The sequence below is a fragment of the Nylanderia fulva genome, unplaced genomic scaffold (assembly GCF_048542155.1).
Source record: "Nylanderia fulva isolate GAGA-0341 unplaced genomic scaffold, ASM4854215v1 Scaffold8, whole genome shotgun sequence".
Taxonomy (NCBI): Eukaryota; Metazoa; Arthropoda; class Insecta; order Hymenoptera; family Formicidae; genus Nylanderia; species Nylanderia fulva.
The window spans coordinates 6,379,214-6,405,646 of record NW_028190916.1 but is presented as its reverse complement, the minus strand read 5'-3'; the positions used below and the strand labels follow the sequence as shown (position 1 = coordinate 6,405,646).

The window sequence follows — 26,433 nt, the reverse complement described above, 5'->3', positions numbered from 1 at the left end:
TTTATTATTATAATGCGACATATATAATTCTTAATAATTAATAAATTTTTCAAATTTAGTTTTCTGGGAACTTTCAAAGTTTTCCATATAAGAAATTTTTTAAAAAGCTGTGGCTTTTAAGTAATAAATGATAAAGGAAATCAATCTTTGTCACTTAAAATTTGAGAAAAAAGTTAAAAAATTAAGAATCATTACATACAAAAAAATTTAAATCATTAAGTAATAATAAGTCAATTAATCAGTCAAGCATTCTCGTGAATAATTTTAGGTCAAGAATACTCAATAAAAATGCTCAATTATAATTAAGTCGCTTACTGTTTCAATTTTTCGTTACTTTTTCTGCGCTATAGTTTAGTTTCACAGGAACAATACTCAAATAAAACAATAAATACTTACTGCATAATAACACAACTTTCTTATATTTAATAAAGTTCATAGAAAGGAATATATATATGTGTGTACAATTATTCTTTCCCTTACAGTCTTCTCAGTTATAAATCGATTGAAGAGTCATGTGATAAAAATATTTAAACAAATATATAATAAAATTTCTCTTTCTATATCTATAGAGTTCTTAGAATATACATATATAGTTATTAATAAAAGGATATTTATTTATTTTCATAATTTTTGGAATAAATCCGATGTTTTAATACATAATTTTGTTCTAGAATTGCATAGTTTAGCAATATTCATATTTTTAAAATACAAATTTTGCACCAATCGATTTTAAATGCGTTGTGAAAAAAACGCAAAAAGAGAATTCTTTTTTATGTTAATTTACTATATTTGAAAACAATGTCACGATTTTCATGCATATAACAAAACTCATTGAAACTTATCGAAAATATTGCAATTATTTGATCCATAATAGTATATAGTTTAAAATAGTGCGTTTTTTCTACTAAATTGTATGCAAGCTAGTAGAGATGAAAGTCACATTTTCCTTATTTAAAAATTATCAGCATTGAACATTTTCGCTATATTTCAAGATTTTTGCTCACTTTTTATTTTAATGATACACATAATTAAGATGAAAATGTCTGTCTTTAAATTGCTTTTTTATTCTAACGTAATCACGCGTTAGGTAAAAAAGTGAAAAAAGCGGCATAAAAAAGAACTTTTCCTCGATTAAAAAAAAACATTTATCTTAAAATAAAAAAATACCAATTTTTTAGAAATGTGTTATGTATTATTTGGCACATTTCTGATAAAAGAAAATGCGTATTAGTTCATATGCAAAAAATTACTTATAATTAAAAAAACGTGCAAATAATCTAACATAAGAAAACGCAGTGTTGTCATAGGCATTAATTAATTGAACATCTCAATTGTTTGAAAAAGTAGACCATTTTCTGGCAAGTACAAGTCCAGCCTGTAATATCGCTAACTTGTCGATTTATTAATGTTAATTCTTATCTTTCTCATTTTACAAATTTAAGAATTTTTATTACCAGATGTTCTCGAATCCACATTTCTAAAAAATCATTTTACAGAAATAGGAATTATACAAACTTATACAAGGGAGGACTCAAAAGTAATCGGAATTGTTTTAAAAAAAATGTTTTACTATTCAGTTTTTTACCATCCTCCCTCGTATATTATTAATAACTTTACACCCTATGAGAACTTCAGAAAACGTGTAGAAGATCTCATAGGATGTCAAAAATATAAATTCATTTAAAAAAAAAATAAATTTTAAAAAGTGACTTCTTAAGATAATTAAAAAAGATTTCTTCAATTGTTTGATTCAAAAGAAAGATGTTTTCTCTTTTTTAAAAACTCCTTTAACGCATTCATTATTGAAAATAATGTTTATATAAATATAATAAATATTAACAATTATACAAATAAATTTAAAAAAATTAATGTAAAATGCGTTTCTTTTAAATATATATCAAGTGTAATACATAATGTGCACAAATATGATTCGGTTTCGATCAGATTAAACTCCAGCTGGAAATGATAATTCGCGTTATCGAAGTATCGAAACAATGTGTTTATGCATATTAAGAACATTGATATATAGATGTGCGAAGTATAAGTATGATCGTGCGTAATTCCTTTCGATTTTGATTCAGATCACTGGATATCTCTCAAATTTATTCGGACAAACATTCGAAACGCAGTGGATTAAATTCGCTCAAGTCGTTCGCATAAAGTTACGAGTAAAAAAACTAGCAGCAACATGGAGCTTTAACTCGCTTACAGTGCGTATTTATTTATTTTTTTTGTTTTCGTTTAAATAGAAGCAGCTGGAATGTGTTTTCATGTGTAAATGACGTAAACGACGATCCGGACATCATCATCATCATCATCACCATCATCGGTCAACGTGTTATAATCACCTTTCGTTTTTTAATCATCCGCACATTGAGATTATAGTCTAATTAGCTTTCATCATCAAATGTTCTTTTTACTTCGCGCGAAAAGCGTACTTCCAGTCCTGCAACAGAACAAAAGCAAGTTTTAAGATTGGTTGTCTTAAAAGATGCGAAAAACCTTGTGTCTTTAATTGCCCCAGAAAGATTAAGTAATCTAAAAATCTAATAATCTCTAAACAAAATTTTTTAATTATGATATAGAGATCGATCGAACAAATAACTTTGTTTCAAATGTAAAAATCCAAACAATCATTCCTTATAATTCTTTTTTATACTCCAGTCATCAAAATGTCTATCTTACAAATAATTGAAGAAATTAATTTTTTTTCTTTTTCTATTAATTTAAATATAATTTTTTTACATAAAATTTATTCATATATATATATATATATATATATTTAAAAATATTTTATTAGATTTAAACGATATATTAGAGAAAGTTAATAGTTACAATCCTATCAGGTAATCTTTTATAATTTAGATTCATTATTATGCAATTTGACGTCCATTTTTCCCAATTAAAAGTGCAGAACGCATGCAGATTGAGTTGCATTTACTAATATATACAAGATCAAGAAATTTATATACCTATGTTAAAAATCTACGCTATCAAACTGTGAATAAACCATAAATAAAAATTCATTTATTTTAACATATTTTTTTACGAGAAAAAGATTTTTTTAATTTTTTGCTTCTAATATCATAAACTACTGTGAAAAGTTTAATTTTTATCATGACATTTTTATTAAAAAATGATGAGTTAAGATTTATACAATAAATCCTATTTCGATTAAAGACACAAGATATGTATATAATTATATTTATATATACTACAAAGTTTTATAAAACGAAGTTTAGTGTATTAATATTATCGCTGAAAGAAACGCACGATATTAAATTAATTAAATAATATATTTATATTTATTATCATTGGCAAGCATAAAAAAATAAGAAAACAACTATGGTGCACAATTATTACTTTAGCATGCAATTCCACATTAATACAATTTTGCAAATTTTATCCTGTAATTTTCTTGATTATTATTAAATATAGATATTAATATTCATTTTAAAATTATGTATATAGTAGATATTCGGGAATTAAAATTAAAATATAACATATAAAATTAAAATATAATTGTTTAATATATACTATATATATAGCATTATTTATACCAGCATTATTTTTTAATGAAAATTATTGAATTGTATTGCTTAAATTTGTATTAGTCTAATATCAATTTACTATACTAACAATAATTTGCTATCATAATTAAACTTGATAACAAAATTGAGTTTGATTCAGGAGTCGACACAATTACTTTTACTTGTAACTTCCTATTGTATTAGAAACACAAATCTGCTTATAATTATTAAATTTATGTAGCATATATTTACATTATTTCGTTTAATCTAACCGAATATAATTACGCACGCAAAGCAAAGTTATATTATTCTTTGATAATAAAATCTCAAAAATTGCGACGCAAAAATTATTGCAATCAATGCATAAAAAATATATTAATTAATTATGCAACGCATAAAAATTCAATATTTAAATCTTTTACAGAAAATACGAACAAAAAAATAAAATTTTCTACAAGAATCTTTTGTGATCAAATATCTACGCTTTCATTAGACTCGCGCGAGACTATACCCCATACATCCATCACGCTGCGCGGTTCACGCGAAACTGATTCTCAATGAGAAGTGTTGTGAGACGGGCCCGGTTTTCTCGCGCATGCGCGGCCATGTTGTCTGTTAGGCTAGTATTAACAGACACGTATCTAGATGACTGTCTGCAGAGGATATGGGCGCGAATTGGCGCGAAAGCGTTGGCCCAACAGAGGAATACAACGCGAAAGCCCAACGGAAGAAGATTGAATATCAGTAAGTAAATGTAAATTATGGATTGTAATAATAACAGTAGTAGTAGTAGTAGTAATAGTAGCAGTAATATTGGTAAAGGAGTTATTAAGAAACGTAGACTTAGAAATTTTCAAAATTCTTGGTTAGATGAAAATAATTTTAAAGGATGGTTAACTCCTCATCCTGATATTCAGAATAAAGCGCTTTGTACTGCATGTAATAAGGCCATTAGATGTTGCAAAACAAATGTAACTGCACACTCACAGACGGCAAAACATATAAGAAATATAAATTTGTCTAATTTTGAAGCCACCGTTAGTGTTAATAGTAATTTATCACATAAAGATAAAGTTAAACGCGCCGAAATAAAATTATCTGCCTTTTTTGCTGAACATAACGTAGCTTTTTATTGCGCGGATCATTTAACTCCTTTATTAAAAGATATTTGCATAGAGCCCAAAGTCGTGCAAGATCTTTCACTTGCTCGAAATAAGTGTGCAAATATTGTTAAAAATGTTATAGCAAAACGCGAAGTCGAGACAATTATTCAATATTTGCAAACATGTAAATTTTCAATTTTGATCGATGAAAGTACGGATATATCAGATACTAAAGTAATGTGTTTACTCGTAAAATATGTTTCGCCTTTAAATAAAAAAGTCACGACTCAATTATTAGAATTGTTAGCTTTAGATGCAACGGATTGTTCCGCGAGTAAAATTTTTGAAATATTTACAAATTTTTTAAAAGAAAAAGAAATTCCGATTAAAAATATTGTTGGCTTGGCGTGCGATAATGCATCCGTTATGATTGGATGCAATAATTCTTTTATGTCTCGTCTTAAAGTAGAAGTACCGCAATTAGTAACGTTAAATTGTATTTGCCACTCATCCGCGATTATAGCTAGTAAAGTGTGTAAAAATTTACCGAATTCTTGCGAAAATTTAATTAGAGGAGTTGCCACTTATATTTCGGGCAGTGCGAAGAGATGTGCAGTTTTGGGCGAATTTCAAAATTTTTTTGAAGTACAAAAAAGTAAAATTTTAAAATTATCGGAAACAAGGTGGTTTTGTTTACATAAATGCGTTGTTAGACTTCTCGATAATTGGGAAGTTTTAAAAAGTTATTTTCTTTTAGCATCAGTAGAAGATAAATTAAAATCTGCCGAAGTAATTTTAGAATCTTTAAACGATGATTTTGTTAAAGCATATTTACTATTTTTAAAATATTCGTTAAATTTTTTTAATAATTTTAATGCATTATTTCAATCGCGTGATATATTAATACATAAATTATATGAAAGTAGTCGGGAGTTAATTTCAAAAATTGCTCAAAATTTTGTTACATTTAATATTTTAAAAGATATTAATAATTTAGATTTAGATAATAAAAATCATATTCAAAATTTAGAAAATATATATGTAGGGCCCGAATGTGAGAGTTTTTTGGATACATTGTCTTTGGAATGTTCGCAACAAATTAGAATGAAATGTTTGGATTTTTACATTACTGCAGTTCGAGAAATGCTTAAACGTTTGCCTTTTAAAGATACACTTTTTCAACAGTTAACTTTTTTTTTAGATCCAAAAATTGCTTTGTATTATGAAGGTAGATTAAAAATTAAAGATTTAACTTTTATCGCGAAACGAATATGAAATGATATTGACATAACTGATTTAGCTTTTGAATGGAGAATTTTGCCATCAAGTTTTAGTGAAGACCGGAAAAAAGAATTAGCTTGCTTAGAAATAAATGAAATGTGGCAAAATATTTTTAAATCTACAAATTTCGATGGGGAAAAGATGTTTCCAAATTAGAATCATTAGTTAACGTAGTTCTTTCTTTTCCCCACTCAAATGCTGAAGCCGAACGAATTTTTTCTATTGTAACCGATGTAAAAAAAAAAAAAAAAAAAAGAAATCGTTTAAGTAATGAGTCACTTTCTTCTATTTGTGTAGTTCGGTCCAGTTTTCAAGCAAAAAATATTAATTGTATAAATTTTCAACCTGACTCAAGGCATCTTGAACTGCATAATGCTCAAAATTTGTACGGAGAAAAAGGCACATTTGATGGTGCTTAATTATGCTTGCTTTTTAATTTATAATTTTTTTTTTTTGCTTTTTTATTTTTAATTTTTAATTTTGCTTTTTCATTTTTAATTTTTTTTGCAACATCTAGCCAAGATTTATTAATGCATGCTACATACATGTATCTTATATGTGTATATTAATTTTATTTATTTTTCAGATTTACTTCTTGCCAAAGATGCGAAGTGCAATATTTTTATTTTTAAATAGATGTATATATTAATTTTATTTATTTTCCAGATTTTCTTCTTGCCAAAGATAGTGCAATATTTTTATTTTTTTTTAATTATTTTTAGTTTTATTATTTAATAAATTTAAGATATTTTTATTTTATAAAGTTATTAAATGTGTAAGCCATTAAATATCTATATAGAATTAATATTTTTATAAATTTTATAAAATTTTTACTTTTAAAGTTATGGCAAATATTTTTTATTTTATTGTTTATTATCTAGGACGCAATATAAGAAATTTGTAAGGTTAAGGTTTGGGTACGCTCCTTAAAAGCGCCTTTAATCCCTGAGGGGGCAAATAAAGTATTGAATTGAATTGAATCTAGGACGCAATATTTATTTTCTTTTAAATTTAAATATTAATATAAAAATTTAATTTTTATATTTATAAAATAATTTTATTTTGTATTTTAATAAATATACTTTTGTTTTTTGAATACTGGTAAGGTTTTTGGCAGTTTCCCTTACCCTTGCAACAAATGTTGGTATTTCATAATTTTTCTGCCAAATAAAATTTTTTAGTTTTTATATATCTTGTTTAAAGTTATTTTTATATCCCTCCGTTTTGTTTATCTTTTTTTTAATAAAAATTTACAAAATTATAACTTACAACTATACGGGTGACTAACGGTACACCTTTTTACATATGGAGTTACTTCACTGATACTACGTTCGCCGTGCATGCGCAAGAAAACCGGGTTCGTCTCACAACACTGGCTCGCGATACTCGCACGAGAATCAGTCTCGTGCGAGCCGCGCACCCTAATGAACGTGTGGGGTTTACTAATCTGATCACGTGATCAGTTTCGCACAGCGTGCAGTATAACAGACGCGCGAATCTAATGGAAGCGCAGATATTTTGATTAAAGATTCTCGTAGAAAATTATATTTTTTTCTGTTAAAAATGTATATATTGAATTTTTATGAATCACGTAATTAATAAATATATTTCTATGCATGCATTGCAATAATAATCTTATACATGTGTTGCAATTTTTAAAGTTCTATCAAAGAATAATATAACTTCGCTTCATGCACGTAATTATATTCGATTAAACTAAACGAAATGAGAAAAAAATATATAAAGATACATTTATACAAAATAGTCCTCAAACAATACAAGAGAAATTCGGTGAATTAAAATTATGTACATAATAAACATTCGAAAATTAAAATTATGTACATAATAGAAATTCGGCGAATTATGGTCATAGCATCAAACTCATTGCGAAGATTAACAATTTAACAGTTGTAAAATAAATAATAGAAATAATCAAAAGCGCGTGCAAAGCGCGCTTGTGTAGTCTAGTCTTAGAAAAAAAAGAAATATATAACGATCCGATTACAATTTAGACAAATAAATTAAATAATATTATTAAAAGCGCATACATCTATTACACACTAAATACATTTTTTTTAAATATATTTCAACTTTATCTTTGTGATTTCTTCAATATTATTATATTCAATATTATTAATATAAAATATTTTGTTTGTCCAAAGGAAAGAAAGTTTACATAAGATCTAAGAAAAGAATAAATAAAGTGGGAAGAATAATCGAGAAAAATTAATTATCCATTTCATTGTTTGTGCATTAAAAACGTAAAAAAAGAACTCTAGTTCTACGAAAAAAAAATACGCACCTTATTATTATTAATATTATATCTATATATCCATCTGTCATCCAGAAGCGATGCGTTTCCGCTGCGTCATCGTCATCATCATCTTGTATTCTGGATCCAGTTTTCAGTTTATACTCAAGGATCAAAGCGAAACACACAAAACAACAACGCAAAAGTTGATCCAGAGAACGAACAGTGCCCAAATTTTTCGTGCGAATAAAATTAATGCAAATATTGCGTACATCGCATCAACACATATTACAAAATACATCCCACATTGATATTAACTTTTTCTACATATCAAATTACAATACAAAGAGTATACAAAGTGTTCCGAATCAAAAAATATCTCGATATAGAACGCATCTATTAGAAAATAATAGGCATCGATTTTTCATATCTCGTGTTCTGAAATTTTTAATATATGCGCAAAATAAAAATGTGACGCTTTTTGTTTTCTCGGTCTACTTATTCTCATTTGCTCAATACGTAATACACATAAACACAAACACACATGTGAGAGGCAAAAAAACAACATCCCAAAAATATAAACACATACATATACATGTACCACTAAAGTGCAAATTCGATTCTACAATATTTATGTTGCGTATTAGCTAAAAACAGACTTTGTTAAGTATCTGTTATACATTTCTGGCAATACAAAGACTACAAAATTAGTTAGTTAATTTCGATCGACAAACTATATCAGCAGAACCTTAACATAATCAATTTTTACAGTTGATGTTAATTTGTTAGTTATCGCACGCATTTTATTTGGGTAATCGTGAATTTTTTTTCGCAATGAAAAGATCGAAATATCGCAGAATGGAGTATAAATCAAGGAAAAACTACGAGTTTCCGTTTGAAAATAATTTATTTTTCATTTATTAAACTCTCAAGGCACTATCTTCATTACTTTTACCATATTAGAGCTTTTCATCGTTAATTTATAATCAAAGATAAAATAATTATTAGATTATATAACAATTATTTTATCTAGAAGAAAAAAATAAATGCCGTCTTCATATAATGTATAAAATTTATCATTTTTTTCATCAAAACAATGTATTCTTGATATCTCTCAACGCAAGTCAACAAAAAAGTAATGTTTATTTTTTTCTTTTTTTACATGTACCGTTGAGATCTTGTAAGAGATAATGTCTACGTCATTTTTTGCCACTAAAATATATTTCAAATATAATTTATTTTTCTAATTTATTCAAACATATATTCACCCAAATTATATTTAAAATATATTTTTCTTTATACAAAAAAAATCGCATAAATATATTTATGGCTATTATTAATAAAATATATCTTCCAAACACCCAATACCATAAGAGATCGCTACAATCTTGTTTTAAATCTTACATAAACTGCGATGAAGTTATCGCTGAAAGTCACATATTGAGTTTTTAAAAATCAATATCCTTACAACGCACAGACATTCGAGACGTACGTTTGCAATTATTATAGATATTTACACAATATATTTATTTATTACTGCATTGAAAACTTGAAAAGTTTCTTTCTACGATACAAATTTAATAAAAATCAGAAAAAAAACATTTGTAACAATATTTTCTTACATATATATGTTAACTTTAAAAAAATTAAAATACATATAATTTTTATATTCACACAATAGATTTCGATTTTTATTTAAATTGTATCGTAAACGACATATTATGTAATATCGTAATAAGCGAAAATCGGAAAATACATTGAAAATTATAATATAAACAACCTTTTTTTTAATTTATTTGAGGCCTTTAATTATTCTTAATATATTTTCGTCGTCCTCTCTTTGGGAAGTCACGTCTTTGCGTATTTATACTGCATTATTATAATTAAGCAAAGCTGCTATTTGCATAAAACTACTTTCGAACTGATGTGTAAGTTATTTCATCAAATTACGTTGAAAAAGAAACAGAAAGATATTCTTTCTAGTAAGGCATGTGGTACGATAGAAAGAATCAAGCTTTATAATGTAACAAATTGTATTTTTTATAGATAAAAAATACAATCGCATTAATATCTCTCCATTAAAAATTTTTTAAAAATACATTTTTAATTTATATTTCTATTTCTAATTTTATTCATGTTTTTCTTCTAGGTAAGTGCAACATGCCGAATACGTTCGATTGTTGCAGTTTGCTTGTGTGTTATATTATAGACATAAGAAAATGACTGAATTGACTGTATAAAGTGTCCAAGCAAGAAAGATTCAATCCAACAAAATCGGATCGAATTTAATAAACTATCATGTTACGGTTTCTAATGTACTTAAAGAAAATATCGTTTTTATATGAAACTAACTTTCAAAATATTATATAAAAATATTTTGCATCTCATATTAATATGTCAATTTGCCATTTTTAATATAAAATATTTTAAGCTCATCACAACATTAATTAACTTTCTAGTCTAAAGATTTATACAGTACGTTCATCTGGCGTCAGATTACAGTCACAATTCAATTATCTCTTATATCCATAGTGTGAGATATCTATCCCAAAGGTTAGTCTCATGTAAATGCAATTTATATAAAATATCCCGCAATTAGAACGATGCATATGACTATCTATAATGCTAAAATACGTAAGAAGGTTTCAATCTGTGCGTCACGAACTCATAATCGAAACTTTCTCACGTGCTCTCAATATCACAGACAGTCACACACACATGCATATATACACGAAGAGCGAAGAGAAATGCATCCTTATCGTCTTACAAAAAAGGGGAAAAAAAGGAAAAAAAAAAGAAAAACATACGGCTGTTAACGAATTTCTTGTTATCTTACAAAAAACTATGGTAAGTAAATAAAGTGTGCAATAAAATATAATAATAAGTAATCTTATAGAGGGTGCCACATAAAAAATATTCGCTGAAAGGAAAAAAATTCTCGCTATACAACATAGATTTGTGTTAAATAAAGTTCTCAAAATAACTTATCAATCTCCGCATTGTCATTAGTATAGTAATTCGAGGGACCTCGCAAGATAATTTTATAATGAATGACTCGTTTGGAAAAATCCATCTACCACTAGACGTCACATGTGCTTTATCACATAAAGTTAGACATGCTCAGAGTGTATTATAGATATATCGTCGCATGTTTTACTCTATAATCCGGCATACCTTGACTTTACAGTCACTGCAGTTTCGATTCTTTCTTAACATTATTTTAACATTCAATTTTATATCTTTCTTAATATTGATTTAACATTGAGTTATAATTTTTTCCTAATTTTGTTAAAGGATTTTGTATACAGAATTGATTTGCATCACGCATATGCATAGAGAGAAATCGATTAAATGCACATCCACGATATCGATAGTTTATATAATACATTGAGCATTTCATCGATTCTTATTTATATTATGAGATCCTTATTTATATTATTCTTTATCTACCTACATTATGCATACACAACCAATTTTAATCTACACTAATATATATTCAATCGCTAAAAATTGAATTGAAATATAGAAATAGAATTATAGAATAAGGAAGAATTCTATAATCCCTTTAAAAAATTTAATATAAATTTAATTAAATCTTTTAAATAAAAAAATTTTGTTTTTGAAATTGGTAAAGAAAATTAATAAATTTCTTATTAATATTAAGGATGAATATAATTAATTTAGTGATGTTTTATTAAATAAAATGACAATAAAAAGTGTTTTTCCTTTTACGAGATGTGAAAGAAAACGATAGTGGATCATTTATTCATAGACAATTGTCATAAATAGCATGTGTGAAATAAATCCTTTTAAATGCGCGAAATGCTAATTTAAACACACGAATCAATATTCTACAGACTGATATTTTCAGTCGAACATCATCTTATAATTAAACTGTAATTTTAGTGCTTTGTATACTTATGTATAAACATAAAAACTTGTATGATATAAAATTTGTCTGATTTAATTTTATCCACCACTGTGGAATCCTTTAAGCATAGAACTGATCAATCTCTATGCATATATGTTTATGCAATTACGCAGGTTTGTTTTAAAACTTCAATATGTACAAGAAAATTATATTACATTATTTTTATAGATAGAAATAATGATAAATGTTTTATAATTTGAATCAGATCCCCCAAAGAATAATTGTCAAATTTTTAAGCGTTTGAAATAAATCTTTTAATCAATACTTTATTCTCCCGATTTTCAAAAAAAATATTAATATTGCACTTTAAATTTAATTATCTTTTAAGTGCATCAATAATTTTTCACATTTTATTTATAATATTCAAGAGATACCAAGAAATCAATTAATTAACACGAATAATGCTAGCTTTGAGGAAATTAAAATTAAATATTTTTTTAAAAACCTAAAAAAATTGCTAATTCTCCATAAAATTCTACATATCTATCTATATATAATGACGCCCTGCTGAGAAAATCATTAACTAACAACGAATGAAAGCATAAAATAGATCTGTCTTCGTCAATAAGTATTATATTACATTTAAAATAGATCCATTTTCTTTAGTTACATTACATTTCAAAAAATAGATCTGTTCTCCTCAGTCGCGTTATATATTTTCGCTGGTTCAAAATAAAATTCACATATGAATAATCGATGGGAGAGAAAAAAAAGGAAAGAAAAAGTGTGAGAAAAACTGAGAAGAGAAAATATACGCGGCTGAAGAGAACGAACCTAAACGAATACAGGCGGAATAAAAAGCTTCGAGAAGACATAGAAAACGGGATCGTCCTTTAAGCTTAAGCCTACGTAGACGACGAGGTATGAATACCGAAAGCTTGGAAAATCTTGTTTTTAAAACCGGGTTTATTAGGACTAGCGTCGTGCTGATGCTGGCCGCCGCCTGCCGCTGCTTGTCCCTCGTGCAGTGCCCTTTGCACTAGTGGCAGCGAGCTACTCGCCTGCGAGTTCGTTTGCGTTTTCGGATCAGAATTCAGATTCAGGTTGTGCCGGAGATGAGGACGACGAGGCGGAACGAAAAAAAGAACAAAAAGAAAGAAGAAAAGGATAGTAGACAACTATAAAGTGTGTGTGTGTGTGTTCGTGTGTTCAAGCTACGTTGTTTAACATGCGAAAGTGCGTATACTTGCTAAATATAAATGAAAAAAAAGGGAGGAAGTGACACTCACCTCCTCGTGGCTCTGGTCGTGCTCGCTGTTGGCTAAACTTGACCGCGAACCGCGTCTGGTCGAAGCTCTTCTCGTCGCCCAGCAGCTGCGCCACTCGCGCCTTGTTCACCAGTTCTAGCGCCTATAAAGAGAGAAGGACGAATTTTAATTTTATTATATACAATGTAATATTTCAGGTACCAACGCACGTCATTTTGCTACTTGGGGTATAATAAAAAAATATGTAATATTATATATTATACAATTATATATTGTATATTACACATATATTATATATAAAACAATTCTTAATTTTATTTTTCCTCTTTTAATTCTTATATATCCAGTTTTAATTTATGATTTTTATTTTTCAATAATTTTCATTTTTTGAACGTTTAAATTACACTGGTTTACAAAAATTTTTTTATTATTTCACACCAGACAAGGTGTTTCTTATAGATTTTTGGATACTGTAAGCCTGATCAGAATTTTTAGATAATGTAATCTTTTTCACAAAAATAATTTTAAATATCACAAAAAAATATTATTTTTCACATGTTAAATCTTAATTATTTTGGAAACTTAACGTGCTGGTGAAATTTGGTTTGCGACATCATTTTTAACACCCAAAATCTATAAGAAACACTTTGTCTGGTTTAAAATAATTTTTGGCTATAAACTAGTGTTATTTGAAATGTTGACTATCAATGCCTTCAAAAAAATAATTGCTTTTCATTAATTAAATTTTTTTCTAATCAATAAAGATTTTTAATCACAAAATTCTAATTAATAGATAAATCTTTTTTGTTATATTATTAATTAATTGTAATAAAAATATTACAAAAAATATATATAATATTATATTTAATTATATAGTCTCGAGAAAGAAACTTTAATTTATTTTTATTTTATGTGTATTACAATAATAATTATGTATCAATATCATGCATATAGTAATGTTAAGGTGCTGATCTAAATTAAAATTGGAGTAATATAATGTAAAAAAAAAGAAAGAAAAACTTAAAAAAAAAGAACAAAATTTGTTCCTGCAAAATGCAGCCACCATGCAACACTTCACGAACTAAATTCAAGATCGTTAGCTTTTACTCACTTGCTGCACGTGCTGCATACGAGAAATATAAGAAATATCGTTAATTGTATCATTTATATGCGTTATCCTTGAATAAATGCGAGCATTTACCTCTCTTCGAGATCTCATGGCGCAGTCTTCGAGCGTTTCCGCGGCCTCGTATTTGCCCTGTCTTCGGTAAAGCGCACCGAGATTCTTCAAAGTGGTGGTAACCGTAGGAGAGTCCACCTTTGCAGCTTTGTGCCAACCTCCATATTCGCCGTATGGTGTATTCTCTTTGTTTCTGTGTTTATTCTCTTCCCTCTCTTCGGCCACCTAAATACAGAAATCAGAAGTTTCATTAATTAAAAAATAATTAATAGAGAACATTTAATTTTTTTCTCATTTTTAGAATAAAGTACCTTAATATGGATTCTTAATGTAGTATCAAAGAAATCGTGACAGAAAAATATTGTGTGCTATAGATTTTAAATTTTATAGTAATCTTATCTTAAATTTTATATTAATAATCTTATGATCTTTTTAATACGCGCGAGATAACAAATCAAAGATAAACATCATATCGTCGTTAATTGTTGGATATTACAAAACAGAGAAATATTGTCATAAAGATAATTTCAAAAATTTTGGGATTAAGATAGATTAGATATAATCTTTTAGATATTATTATTTTTTTTTAAAGTTGCATGTTGAATTGAATATATATATATATATATACACACATACATATCAGAAAGATTACAATAAACTTTTCTTAATATATAAATATAGTCGAATTATATAAGAATAATTTTCTTATGTACAAAAGTTTAATATATATATGATAAATTTAAGTTTGCACATTATAAAGCCATAATATTGTGCATTAAAAAGTTTTTAAAATTTAATTTATATTTTAAATTTATAAATAAACTTATAAAATAGATTTTACAATAGTTAAATAGAAAACACAGAATGTTGTATTATTTTCTTTATAAAATTTTCATTAGTTTTCAAGTTTATATTTTTTTGCAACTTTCTTGCAATAACTTCATTAATATTTTTAATATATTACATTAACATTTTTTCTATTATAATAAATATTTTAATCCAATGAAAAATTCCATTAAAAATCTATTTCTAATTTATAAATAATCTCTCTTTCTCTTTTTTCTTTCAATATTGCACGAAAAAATATTTTAATGTTTATCTACTCCAATAATATAATGTAATAGAAAATTTAATCTATGTTATTTGTCTTATTTTCTACATTACAATATTTTGAAAAATTTTAGTTGTTAACTTTTTAAGTCAAATAACGTAATAGTTTTAAATAGCTACAAATATTGCTAATTTAAAATATTTTTATATTTGTCTCCAAGTAATGTTAATCCAATTTCCAAACGCTACATCGTTATTGTAAGAATAAAAGGAATAATTTTGAAAGGATATTAGTGAAAAAATAATAAATTATAAATAACTATTTTCTTTCTTTTTTTATTTAATTTTAGGAACTTTTAACTACTGCTTTAATCTTCCAAAAAGTCTAAAAGTAAAAAATTGGACTTTTGTTTGCAGCTTTGACCAATATTACGACACTGATTCAGGTAGTAAGGTCTCGTAGTACCTGCCAGATCGGCTTGTTGTCTCCGTCGATGGCGCCGAATTCTCTCTCGTGCGCTCTGGTGAGCACCTGCTTGTACAGCACCTCGGCATCCTTGTACTTTCCTTGCTTCAGGTAACAGGACGCCAGATTATTCTTCGTCTTGGCGACGTTCGGATCGTCCGGGCCCAGCTTAGCCTCGTAGATCTCTAGCGCGCGTTGATAGTAGCGCTCCACCTCTTCGTATTTGCCTTGATTTTGACACAGGAGCGCCAGATTGTTCAGCTGCTTCGCGACATCCGGATGGTCGCGGCCCAGCACTTTCTCGCGGAATCTCCAGCGCTCTTTTGCACAGGGGTTCAGCCTCTTTGTACTTCCCTCGCTTTCCGTACAGCACCGCCAGATTGTTCAACGTCGCCGCTACCGCGGGATGATTCTCGCCCAGTGTCTTCTCCCGAATCGCTAACGCGTCGTTCAGCAGGTTCGCTGCTTCCTTGTATTTATTCTGATCCCGGTACACGAGAGCGAGAATGTTCAACATGGTCGCTACATCAGGATGATCGTGGCCGGACGTCTTCTCCAAATCTTCCAAGGCTTGTTTACATAAAGGAACTGCCACCTCGTAACGGCCTTGACTCGCATACTGAATCACTAAATTGTGTAATGTGCGCAGACGCGCCGGTATCTCGTAACCGGCGTTCACTTGTTGGGCGAACTGCGACGGCGGAGTCGGAGATATAGCTGAAAGAAGAGGCAACAATAATTTTTATTCACGAAATAATTGTAATAAATTTTTAAATATTTTCTGTTTAAATCTTATTAAAGCTCCTGGCCTCCTCGTTGACCATGTTGGAATTGTGAAAATTAATAATAAATAAATTAACAATAAATTATAAGAGCAAATTATATATATATATAAAATAAAAAATTATATATATAAAATAATAATATCAATTTAATATTATATTATAATAAAATCAATTTAATTAAAATTTTTTATTTTTATGACTTAAAGCTCTTGGATTCTCACCGCAACCATGTTAGATTGTGACGTCAGAAGCGAGAAAATACATGCTAAAAATTATTAGATGATGACATTTCGAAATAAAAAGATATTTCGATAAAACAGCACTTCGGGTGGCTTTAGCACAGTCTTCAAATACCTCGAAAATTATTATTTTCCAAATTACAATTAATCAACAGTAAAATGACTGTGATATAAGAGACTGTAGTAACATATCTTTTCATTTAAAAATGGCATTTAAAAATTCTCAGCGTGTAGTTTCTCGCCTCTGACGTCACAAATATGACCGCAGCAAGGATTATAATATATTATTAAATTAATATTATTATATATATGCATATATAATTTTGCTCTTATAATTTATTGTTAATTTATTTATTATTAATTTTTTAAAAGAACATGGAATTTCTGTTAGAAAATATTTTAATTTAAGTATGTAAATTGTGTTTTAGATTTAGAGGGACACCTACATTTGCTATTACGATCATCCGCGTCATCATCTGGAAAGAGATCCACAACGGGATCGTCTTTGGGTCGATCCTTAGCGTTTTCATCCTCTGTCGATGGATCCGGATCATATTGCCGCATACTGGCCATGAAGTCTAAGTGCCTCTTTTCTTCTTCCAATTGAGCAACCTGCGAAATACACAATTGGAAATATAATAGACAGACTAATTAGAATGATGAGCAGAGAAATGCTAGACTGAAAATACAATTATTTCTTTATAAAAACCACGTTAAATTGCATATATATACTTTTTAAAAACAATTATACATTTTCCTTACCAATTAAATCTTCTAATTATTCTACGAATAAAAATATTAAGAGAAGATTATTGAAAATTACGTAAATACTTTATGAAATATTTTATATTTTATATCAAAATACATGTATTAAAATATAAAATATCTCGTAAACCAATTCAATTTTTGACTATTTTATCCTTATGATTTTTATGCAGAATGTTTCAAGGAATCTATTTGCATAAAACATTTAGGGTACTTTCAGTAAAAAAAAATCAAATTGACCTCAAAAAATGACTTTAAAAAATACCACATAAGATTAAATTAATAAGATTAGTAAAGAGACCTTTCTAAACCCTACAACTTTCATTTAAAACATTTTTTTCATAAAATCCTTTTCTTCCTCACTCTATATACATGCGGAGTGTGTCAAAAGTCTGGAAACAGCGAATTATCTTCGAAAATAATGGTTCCATGAAAAAATGTTAAATACAAAAGTTGTAGGGCTCAAAATAAGGCACTTGACAGGAACCTTGACTTTGACCACGGGATCAAATTTAGAGGTCATTTCAAGGTCAATTAAATTTTTTCAACTGAAACCCTCTATTTTTTTTATTACACATTCTTGTAGTAGCTCATCTCGAGAGCTTCCAAAGCACTATATCTCCGCACCATTTAAAGTCACGTTAATGAATGGAAAAGAGCAACCTGTCGGAGACACTTACGGCTTGTTCGCTCGCTTGCAACTTCTGCTGAGTACCGGCAAGCTCGTCCCTTAGCCAGGCATTCTCCTGGCACAGCCTCTTCACCTGCGTCCTCAGCTTCTGCTTTTCCGCCTCCACCATTTGCAGATGACTCGCCAACGCTTGCATTACCTGCGCCTCGCCTAGGCCCAGGTCGATCATCTCGATGATCTTGGACAGCAGACTGGCCTTGTCGCGAGCTGCTGGCGCGTCCTGCGACTGCAGTCCCTGCAGCAGACCGCCATGCTCGACTCGAAGAGCCTCCAAGCCTTGGGCGACCGTCCGCGCACCGGCCACGATTTCCTCCTGCGTCATCGCCGTCATTCTGCCTATGTTCTCGATTTTTTTACTGGAAAGACAAGAATGGAAGTTCATTAATTTACATTTGCAAGAGAGATTTCTCTTTATACATACATAATTGTTTCCCTACATTTCAAAGCAGCATAAGCGTCAAAAAAAAATTAAATATTCACCCTCATACGTGGATAATTAATTTTGTGGTACAAAATCTCGGAAATTCAAATACCGCAATTTTATTTTCGCAACATGGCCGACGAGCACCGAGGCGCTTCCGGTGTCGATGAGGGGGACATCGAAGGCCGAAGAGGCACGAGGTACCCGAAGATACCCAGATATGACAGGGCAACATTAATGACAACTCGAGCACGCGATCAACGAAGGCTCGATCGAAGGGTCCATCGAGGAAATGAGGAGGACGAGGACGAGGACGAAAAGAGAGAGAGAGAGAAGAGAGAGAGAGCGAGAGAGACAGAAAACTTACCCCATGTCTTCGGAGCAATGTTAGAGCTGTCTACGTGCTGGTCTTTAACATGCTGGTATCGCCGAGTCAATATTTCGACGTCGGCGCAGTCCGACAAAGCGGCGCTCTCGTTCCGACAGAGCAGACACGGGTACAGGACGATTCACGAGATACATCTCGATATGTTAATTAATTCATTATCCTCCCTCGCCCTCTTATGCACGAGAAAAGGAAGGTTTTGATTTTGATCAATCTTTTTATATTATTTTTTTATTATATGATATATTTATTATTTTTTCTTATATTTTTTATTATATTATTTTTTATAGAATATTATAATTTTATTATATTATTTTTTATGGGATTGATAAATAATATAATTTTATTATTTATTATAGAATTGTATATATCGATTTATAGAATTAATTAATCAAAGAATAAAATAATAAAATATGGAATAATAAAAAATAGAATAAGATAGATTAAAATCACTAAAAATGCGGAAAAATTAATAAATATAAAAAAACCACAATAAAATCAAAAGATTTGAGCCAAAATGCATGTTTGAGCGATAAATTTCAAGTACTTTTATAATATCTGGTTTTATTTATAGACGTTTCAATATTTTCTTTGATTTTTTTTCAACCTATGCAAAAATAAATATATACAATTTGTCAAGTCTAACATATTAAATTATCGAAAAAAAATTTAAGACTTTAAATGAGAAATGTGTAAAAAAATTGTATAAACGGAACAGAATAAAACAAAACTAATCAATTTTAAATTATAAAAACTAGAAAAAAATAAAACTCCATTTTTCATTGGACTGTAATAAATGGTCCGTAACAAATGGTCTGTAACAAATGGTCTGTAATACTTGGTCCGTCATAAATGGTCTTTCTATAATTATTATTTTACTTTGTAATTGTTCACAGTTACTTTGTTTCTTCTACAATTTAAATAAATATATTTAAAAATAAATATTAATAAAACAAATTCTACTTATATTAGGTAATATTTACAATCTTTATTTTTTTTATTTTTATCTATATTTTAAATAAAATATTCACAGAATAAAAAGAAAAGTTTTAAGAAAGTGTATAAAAAATGCAGTAGAAAAAAACCTATTCTGTAGTCCTCAAAAAATTTTTTAAAACATTAATATGGTAATTTACATATGTAACATAAAAGAAATTACACGTTTTAACACGAAATTGACACATTAAATATATTTAATTAAAAAAAATGAATATCATAATAATCGGGTTAGCTTGTAAACATTTTTTTGTCCACAGCATCGTTTAAAAATAAATCTTTATATTACATTATCTTTTTTATAAATCGACCTGTAGAGGTGCAGCGCTGTCGGAAATTCGATGGTGAAGAAGAACGATTCGCGTTGTAATCAATAGGAGTTTATATAAAGGTTGTCTTCTTTCTTTCTCTCTCTCTTTTTAGGAGTTATTATAAATCTCTGTTCGCGACTACAATAATCAAAAAATAAATTTCCGACGATATTTCTGGACAATTTTTATATTTTTGGACAATTATAAATTTCATTGCAAGATTAAATAACCAATCACAATAGGTCCTTTTCGATTACACGAAACTTCCATAATTTTATTGTGATTAAAAATAAAAAATTTCCATTTGTTGACGATGTCGAAATATTTTATCCAAATGTGAGAATTTATCACGAAATAATAAAACAATAATAAAAATTAGTGTTCCAATTGAATCTGTTCGATCCCTTATATGATAGATTGTGATACTTTGTCTCTCTTGATTACAGGTTTCGGGCACTCGTAAACCTTATTTATGTCCAATAACTGATACTATAGGTGGATTTGGCGAGCTCACGACAAGATTATTTGTTCAATTCCGGTATTTTCGCCATTCAATAGCTTTCCATCTCCGACGAGTGAGCTGGATTATTTGAAGTAACGATATTAAATCGACCAATCCATTCACATTGGATTTGTCCTTGAATAAATCGACATCTCACTATATAAACCATGTTATAAATTTAAAAAATACATGGAAGAAATTAATAATTATAATTTTTAGAATTCTGGAAATTATCCTGTTAGTGAATTTCGAAAAAGGAACAAATTTATCTTCTATTTTTTATATTTACATATTTACGATAATAAATAAAATTCATAAATCTTTTTATATAAATGATATATTCATATTAATAAACTCTGTATAGGGATGGCCAACTCACGGATTTTCTAAAACTTATATATTTACTATTTCATACGCGAATTTTAATGCGTAAAAATAAAATTAAAAATAAAAAATTATTATTTTGTTTTTCACATATTCATAGTAATTGAACAAAATTTTGAGAGCACGCAATATTGCTATAATGGCAAGAGGTGAAGTAAAACCAGCGAGTTGTAAAGTCGACAAATATAGAAAATAAAAGGTGAATGCGTGGGTAGAAAAGAGGCTTCGACCTTGCATTCTGTATCTTGCGTAAATTTCCTGATCTTAACCTAATAAAAATTCTAAAATTAAGTTAGATTAAATTTGTATCGAGTTAATGTGATAAATACATAAAATATATATTTCCAAAAAATCCATAAAGTGGCTCCCATATTGAATATTTGCCTTTATACATGAAACTACAATATATAAGTAAAAAAAATTGTATAAATCAATTTAAATGTAAAAATATTTATATTTTTGCCACTAAAAAAATTAATTAAAAACATTTAGTTTAAAAAATATTAGTGAACTATTAAAAGTAAGTGTAATCCAGAGAGAATATGTAAATCTTTAAAACTCGAGAATTTAATGGAAAAGATATCATTAAAAAACTACACATTTTCATTCTTCTTCAAAACAAAATAAATTTTTTTTAAATATACGAAAAAAGTCGCTTATTTATTTAATTTGTATCTATTAAGTTCACAAAAAAATTGTCAATTTTTTTTTATTAGTGAGTGCAATAAAAAGAAATTATTTGATCCATCTAATTTTTACACCATGATTAAACTTTATTTACACATGCAATCGTATTCTTTCTTCTCGGAATCGCAATTTAAAGTTCAATTCGCATGCAAAACAAAGTGAAATATGATAGTGATGGCAATATTGCACGCTTAGCACGCAATAGACTTTCAATCCTAAAGTGTAATGGCATTCATTAAGTAGAAAAAAGCTTATCCCCTTTTTATCTGCCCCTCTCCACCGAAATCTTATCATTTAAAAATTCATCAATCAAAATTATCATTTCAAAGAAAGAGGGATCTATCATTTCTTTGTATTTTCTCTTCAATTCCTTCAACTCTAAATATATAAAATATTTCAGAACAATAAAAGTATTTTTTCAACATATTTACTTAAAAATTCTTAGCAAATTCCTGGAATATCTAAGTATTTTTGTCTAAAATTCTAAATAAAATTAAAGATTTTTTAGATGGAACTTTTTAAAATAAACATATTTTTATCTTTATTATGTGTTTTCCAATAACTGCAATTTATACATAAAAAATCAATTATTTCAGTTTTTAATAGATATGCAAAAATAATGAACAGAACTGAATAGTTTTCATCAGACATTTTTCATTTGCATATTTTCATTTTTTTAATCAAGAATCACAATCAAGATTATGCTTGTACTTTCAGTTTTTGCTTTAATTTGTATTTCACTGATTTTGCTTACAAAGCCATTTTTGTATTACATTTTTTTAAAAAGGATAAGTAATGCAAGGATGCAAGAAATAGTTCAAAGATCCCACTTTCTATCGACAAGGTTTTAATTGGATCTATCGCTTAGACAAGTAAATAAAGGCGGGAACTATGTTGACAGAAATAGTATAAAGATGTGTATCTTTATACGCTTTATACAGTTAAAATAAAGTACGTATTAATTAAATTAATTGGTTGAAACCTTACTTTTTTACTTCCTCCCATATACATACACATATTTATATCGTAATGTATTTTAAACACCACTAATTCAATATGGTCATAAATAGATTTCAAAATAAATTTTTATTTATTAAATAAATTAATTAAAATTTTAATTTTTTATTTATCAAAATAATATAAATAAAATATATAAATCATATTTAACAATATAAGATTAAAATGATCAAAAAGACAATAAAATTGTTTTTTAAATTCCAATAAAATTTCATGAAAATTGAATTTAAATCCTGATTTTTTAAATTAAAAAGAATCGAAAATTACAAACAAAGTGATAAATATAAGGCCAACTTATCGAGCTGAATATTCGAGATGTTCAGTCAACTACCATTTATTACATGTATAAATTATAAAACTACAGTCATTATATTAAAACTAACGCAAATTACAATCATTCTATAAACGTTTCGACCGCACGCGGTCTTCTTCAGTATAATTATTGAAATATAAATTCTTACAATTCACATAATATCGAAATTTAATTATAGTTATTCAGAATCAAGAGTTTTTGAGTAATTAACGCGTGTTTCAATCGAAAATTACAAGTTTTTTTTGTTTTCGGATATGGATATCCTTTTGTGATTGTAACGATACGAAAATTAAATTTTTTTAAAATAAAAAATTTTTTCGTATACGTATTCAATAATAGAACTGCATTTATCAATATATATTATAAATAATATTAATATAAAATTCCAGTTTTAAAAAGAAATAAAATCTCATAGAAAATCATAGTTAAAACATGACTTTCTAGCAACACTTATCTCTAGCATCAATATGTTAATATAATATTATATACTTACTTAATATCTTTACAAATCGATAATTATAGACTGAAAAAAATTTGTTAACTTGGCTAAATCTTTCAACTAAATATTTTGTTAATTAGAGATATAAAAATATTGAAATTAAATATAATATATTAAATCTTAACAAAATGTATTATATGTATTTAACTTAATTACTAATATATGTTCAATTAACAAAATAATAATTTAGTTGAAAGGTATAGTCAAGTTAATAAATGTTTTCAGTGTATAATTAGAATCAATTTGTTGCTGGAAATATAACCTAATAAAAACTTAGATTTCATCATAACAAAACTTTCACTTACACATTTATAACAGAGAAATCTGTACGAAAAAATCAATAACACAATTTTCTAAAAGAATCCTCAAAAAGAAATAGACGCCCAGATGAATTAAACTGTTGTAAACTTAATTATAATTTATATAATATTGGATCTCAATCATCAAAAATTTTCGCACATTTGTGATAGAAATCCATGCAAGATTAATCAATATTCACAAAAAAAGAGTAGCTATTATAGCTAAATTTTAGCTGTATTTCTTAGTTATAGCATTCTTCGTTAAACTATAGTTAAAAAGTATTAGTTGCCATAGCTACAATTTAGGCATGATAATAACTACATTTCTAATATTCCCTAATTAATAAAATAATAAATAAATTAATAAAATATAAATTAAATTAATATAAAATAATAAAATTCATAAAATAAGAAAATAAATTAATGAAATAAATGAATAAAGAATTGCTAAAATTAGATAAGGTATAAGTTAATGCAAAGAACTCCAACATTCGGTCGTCACGTATAAGTTTCAATATTCGCACATCGAAAATTGCGTATATCTACAAATCTACATCTAGCTCCGAATATATCCGATGCGTGATAACGTCGCAGAGCTTCCGATCGATGCTTGTGTCTAGAACCACTAACAGTCGTGCAATTCCTAGGTCTGCTACATACGTAGCATACCGCGAATATGGAAGGATAAGTCTTATCCTCAAGTCAAACAAAATCAGAGCCTAATTTCACGGGCTCTCATGGTTCATAGCAATTTCCTCCCTTAAATCCATCCGCCATTTTCTCCCCCAAAATCACACCACATTTCCATTTCTATGCATATTTTCTATTTTTTTGATATTAAAATAAAGACTTTTATGCAAACTAAACCATGTGGAAATAAAATATTTACAAAAGCACATCCTTCAGTTAATTTCAGGTAGAGTTTATTACACTAGAATTTTAATTTAAGGTTTAGTTACAAAGATACATGATAGCGAAAACTAGGAACATGATAAAAATGATGACCTCCCTCAACATTTTCGTTGAGGAAAAATCGTCGCCAAATGATAGCAGAAATCTGCCATTAAAAACTTCCGCCAGTTCTGAAACACCCTTATAAAGAGATGTCGGAAAAATAGAGAAAAAATATCAAATAAACCGAATCAAAAAATATCATTAAAACGAGTGATCTCTTGTACAGATATTAATTATAGTAAATATTACATATATATAAATGTGGATCTCTTATATATTATTCAAATGATACTCTATCAATATTCCTAAATGAAAAATATTTCGTATCATTTTTTATCAGTTGAAACATGCGATTAAGGGGGAGATTATTGATGAAACGATTAAGATAAGGATTTTCTATGCTCTACTCACATTCTATAGGCGTTGAGCGTTTTTGACATATCCGTTCTACCCATCGATAACGGTGAGGTCTGCCGCACCTACTAACTTTACACCATATATAATATTTCTATGTACACAATGATCCTTTCTCTCTCATGGACGTATATTGTTGAGATATAAAAGAATTCGCTTATTTATCGGTACAAAAATATCGAATGGTATATAAATATCTGCATATATATAAATATATGTGTGTGTGTGTGTATAAATGATAAGGGATGCATATGCACGCTCTGTTTGTTTGTATGTATGTGTGTGTGGGTGTGTGAGTGTGTTGTGTAATTTTTCGATCGCTACGGGAAAACCGCAACGCGCGAGTTCGCGTTCAGTCTCTCACTGAAGGCTCGCCTTAGTTTCAACCCCCTCGAGCCCACCCCTATTCCGCGAGTGCACGAAGCGTCAGTGGGGATGGAAAGTGCGCAACGCCTGCGCCATGTGATTATATCGGCACTTCTGTCAAATTCGAGGGTGCAAATTGCAATTGTTCCCACGCACAGGAGTGGATTGATTGATTATTGACATATAGGATATTCCCAAATCTCAAATACATATACAGGGTGTCCGGTAACTAACGGACCAATGATTAAGGGCGGATTCTCTGGCCAATTTAGAGACGATTTTTCCTTAGCAAAAATGTTGAGAAGTCAATAATTTTCGAGTTATAAGCGATTGAAAAAAATAGGTTTTTTGAAAACTGAACGTTTTCGAGTTAAAAATCTAACATAATTACATTCTTCAGTTAAT

General features: G+C 28.2%; 2 protein-coding genes across 2 annotated transcripts; one reads left to right on the top strand and one right to left on the bottom strand.

The window, feature by feature from the left end:
• The first annotated feature begins 4,291 nt into the window (after nt 1-4,291).
• On the top strand, nt 4,292-6,333 carry LOC146720035 (zinc finger protein 862-like). Its single transcript, XM_085489297.1, has 2 exons — nt 4,292-5,316; nt 6,270-6,333. The coding sequence occupies exons 1-2, from the start codon at nt 4,292-4,294 to the stop codon at nt 6,331-6,333; spliced, it is 1,089 nt and encodes a 362-aa protein (XP_085345423.1).
• A 2,408-nt stretch (nt 6,334-8,741) lies between these two features.
• Klc (kinesin light chain) lies at nt 8,742-26,037 on the bottom strand. The gene is given in 10 exon segments (XM_029302057.2): nt 8,742-13,097; nt 13,326-13,388; nt 13,390-13,446; nt 14,416-14,427; nt 14,506-14,709; nt 16,001-16,306; nt 16,308-16,717; nt 17,471-17,636; nt 18,470-18,836; nt 25,660-26,037. Coding segments are annotated over 10 exon segments (1,785 nt in total). The 5' UTR covers nt 25,704-26,037; the 3' UTR covers nt 8,742-12,941.
• Nucleotides 26,038-26,433: the final 396 nt, after the last annotated feature.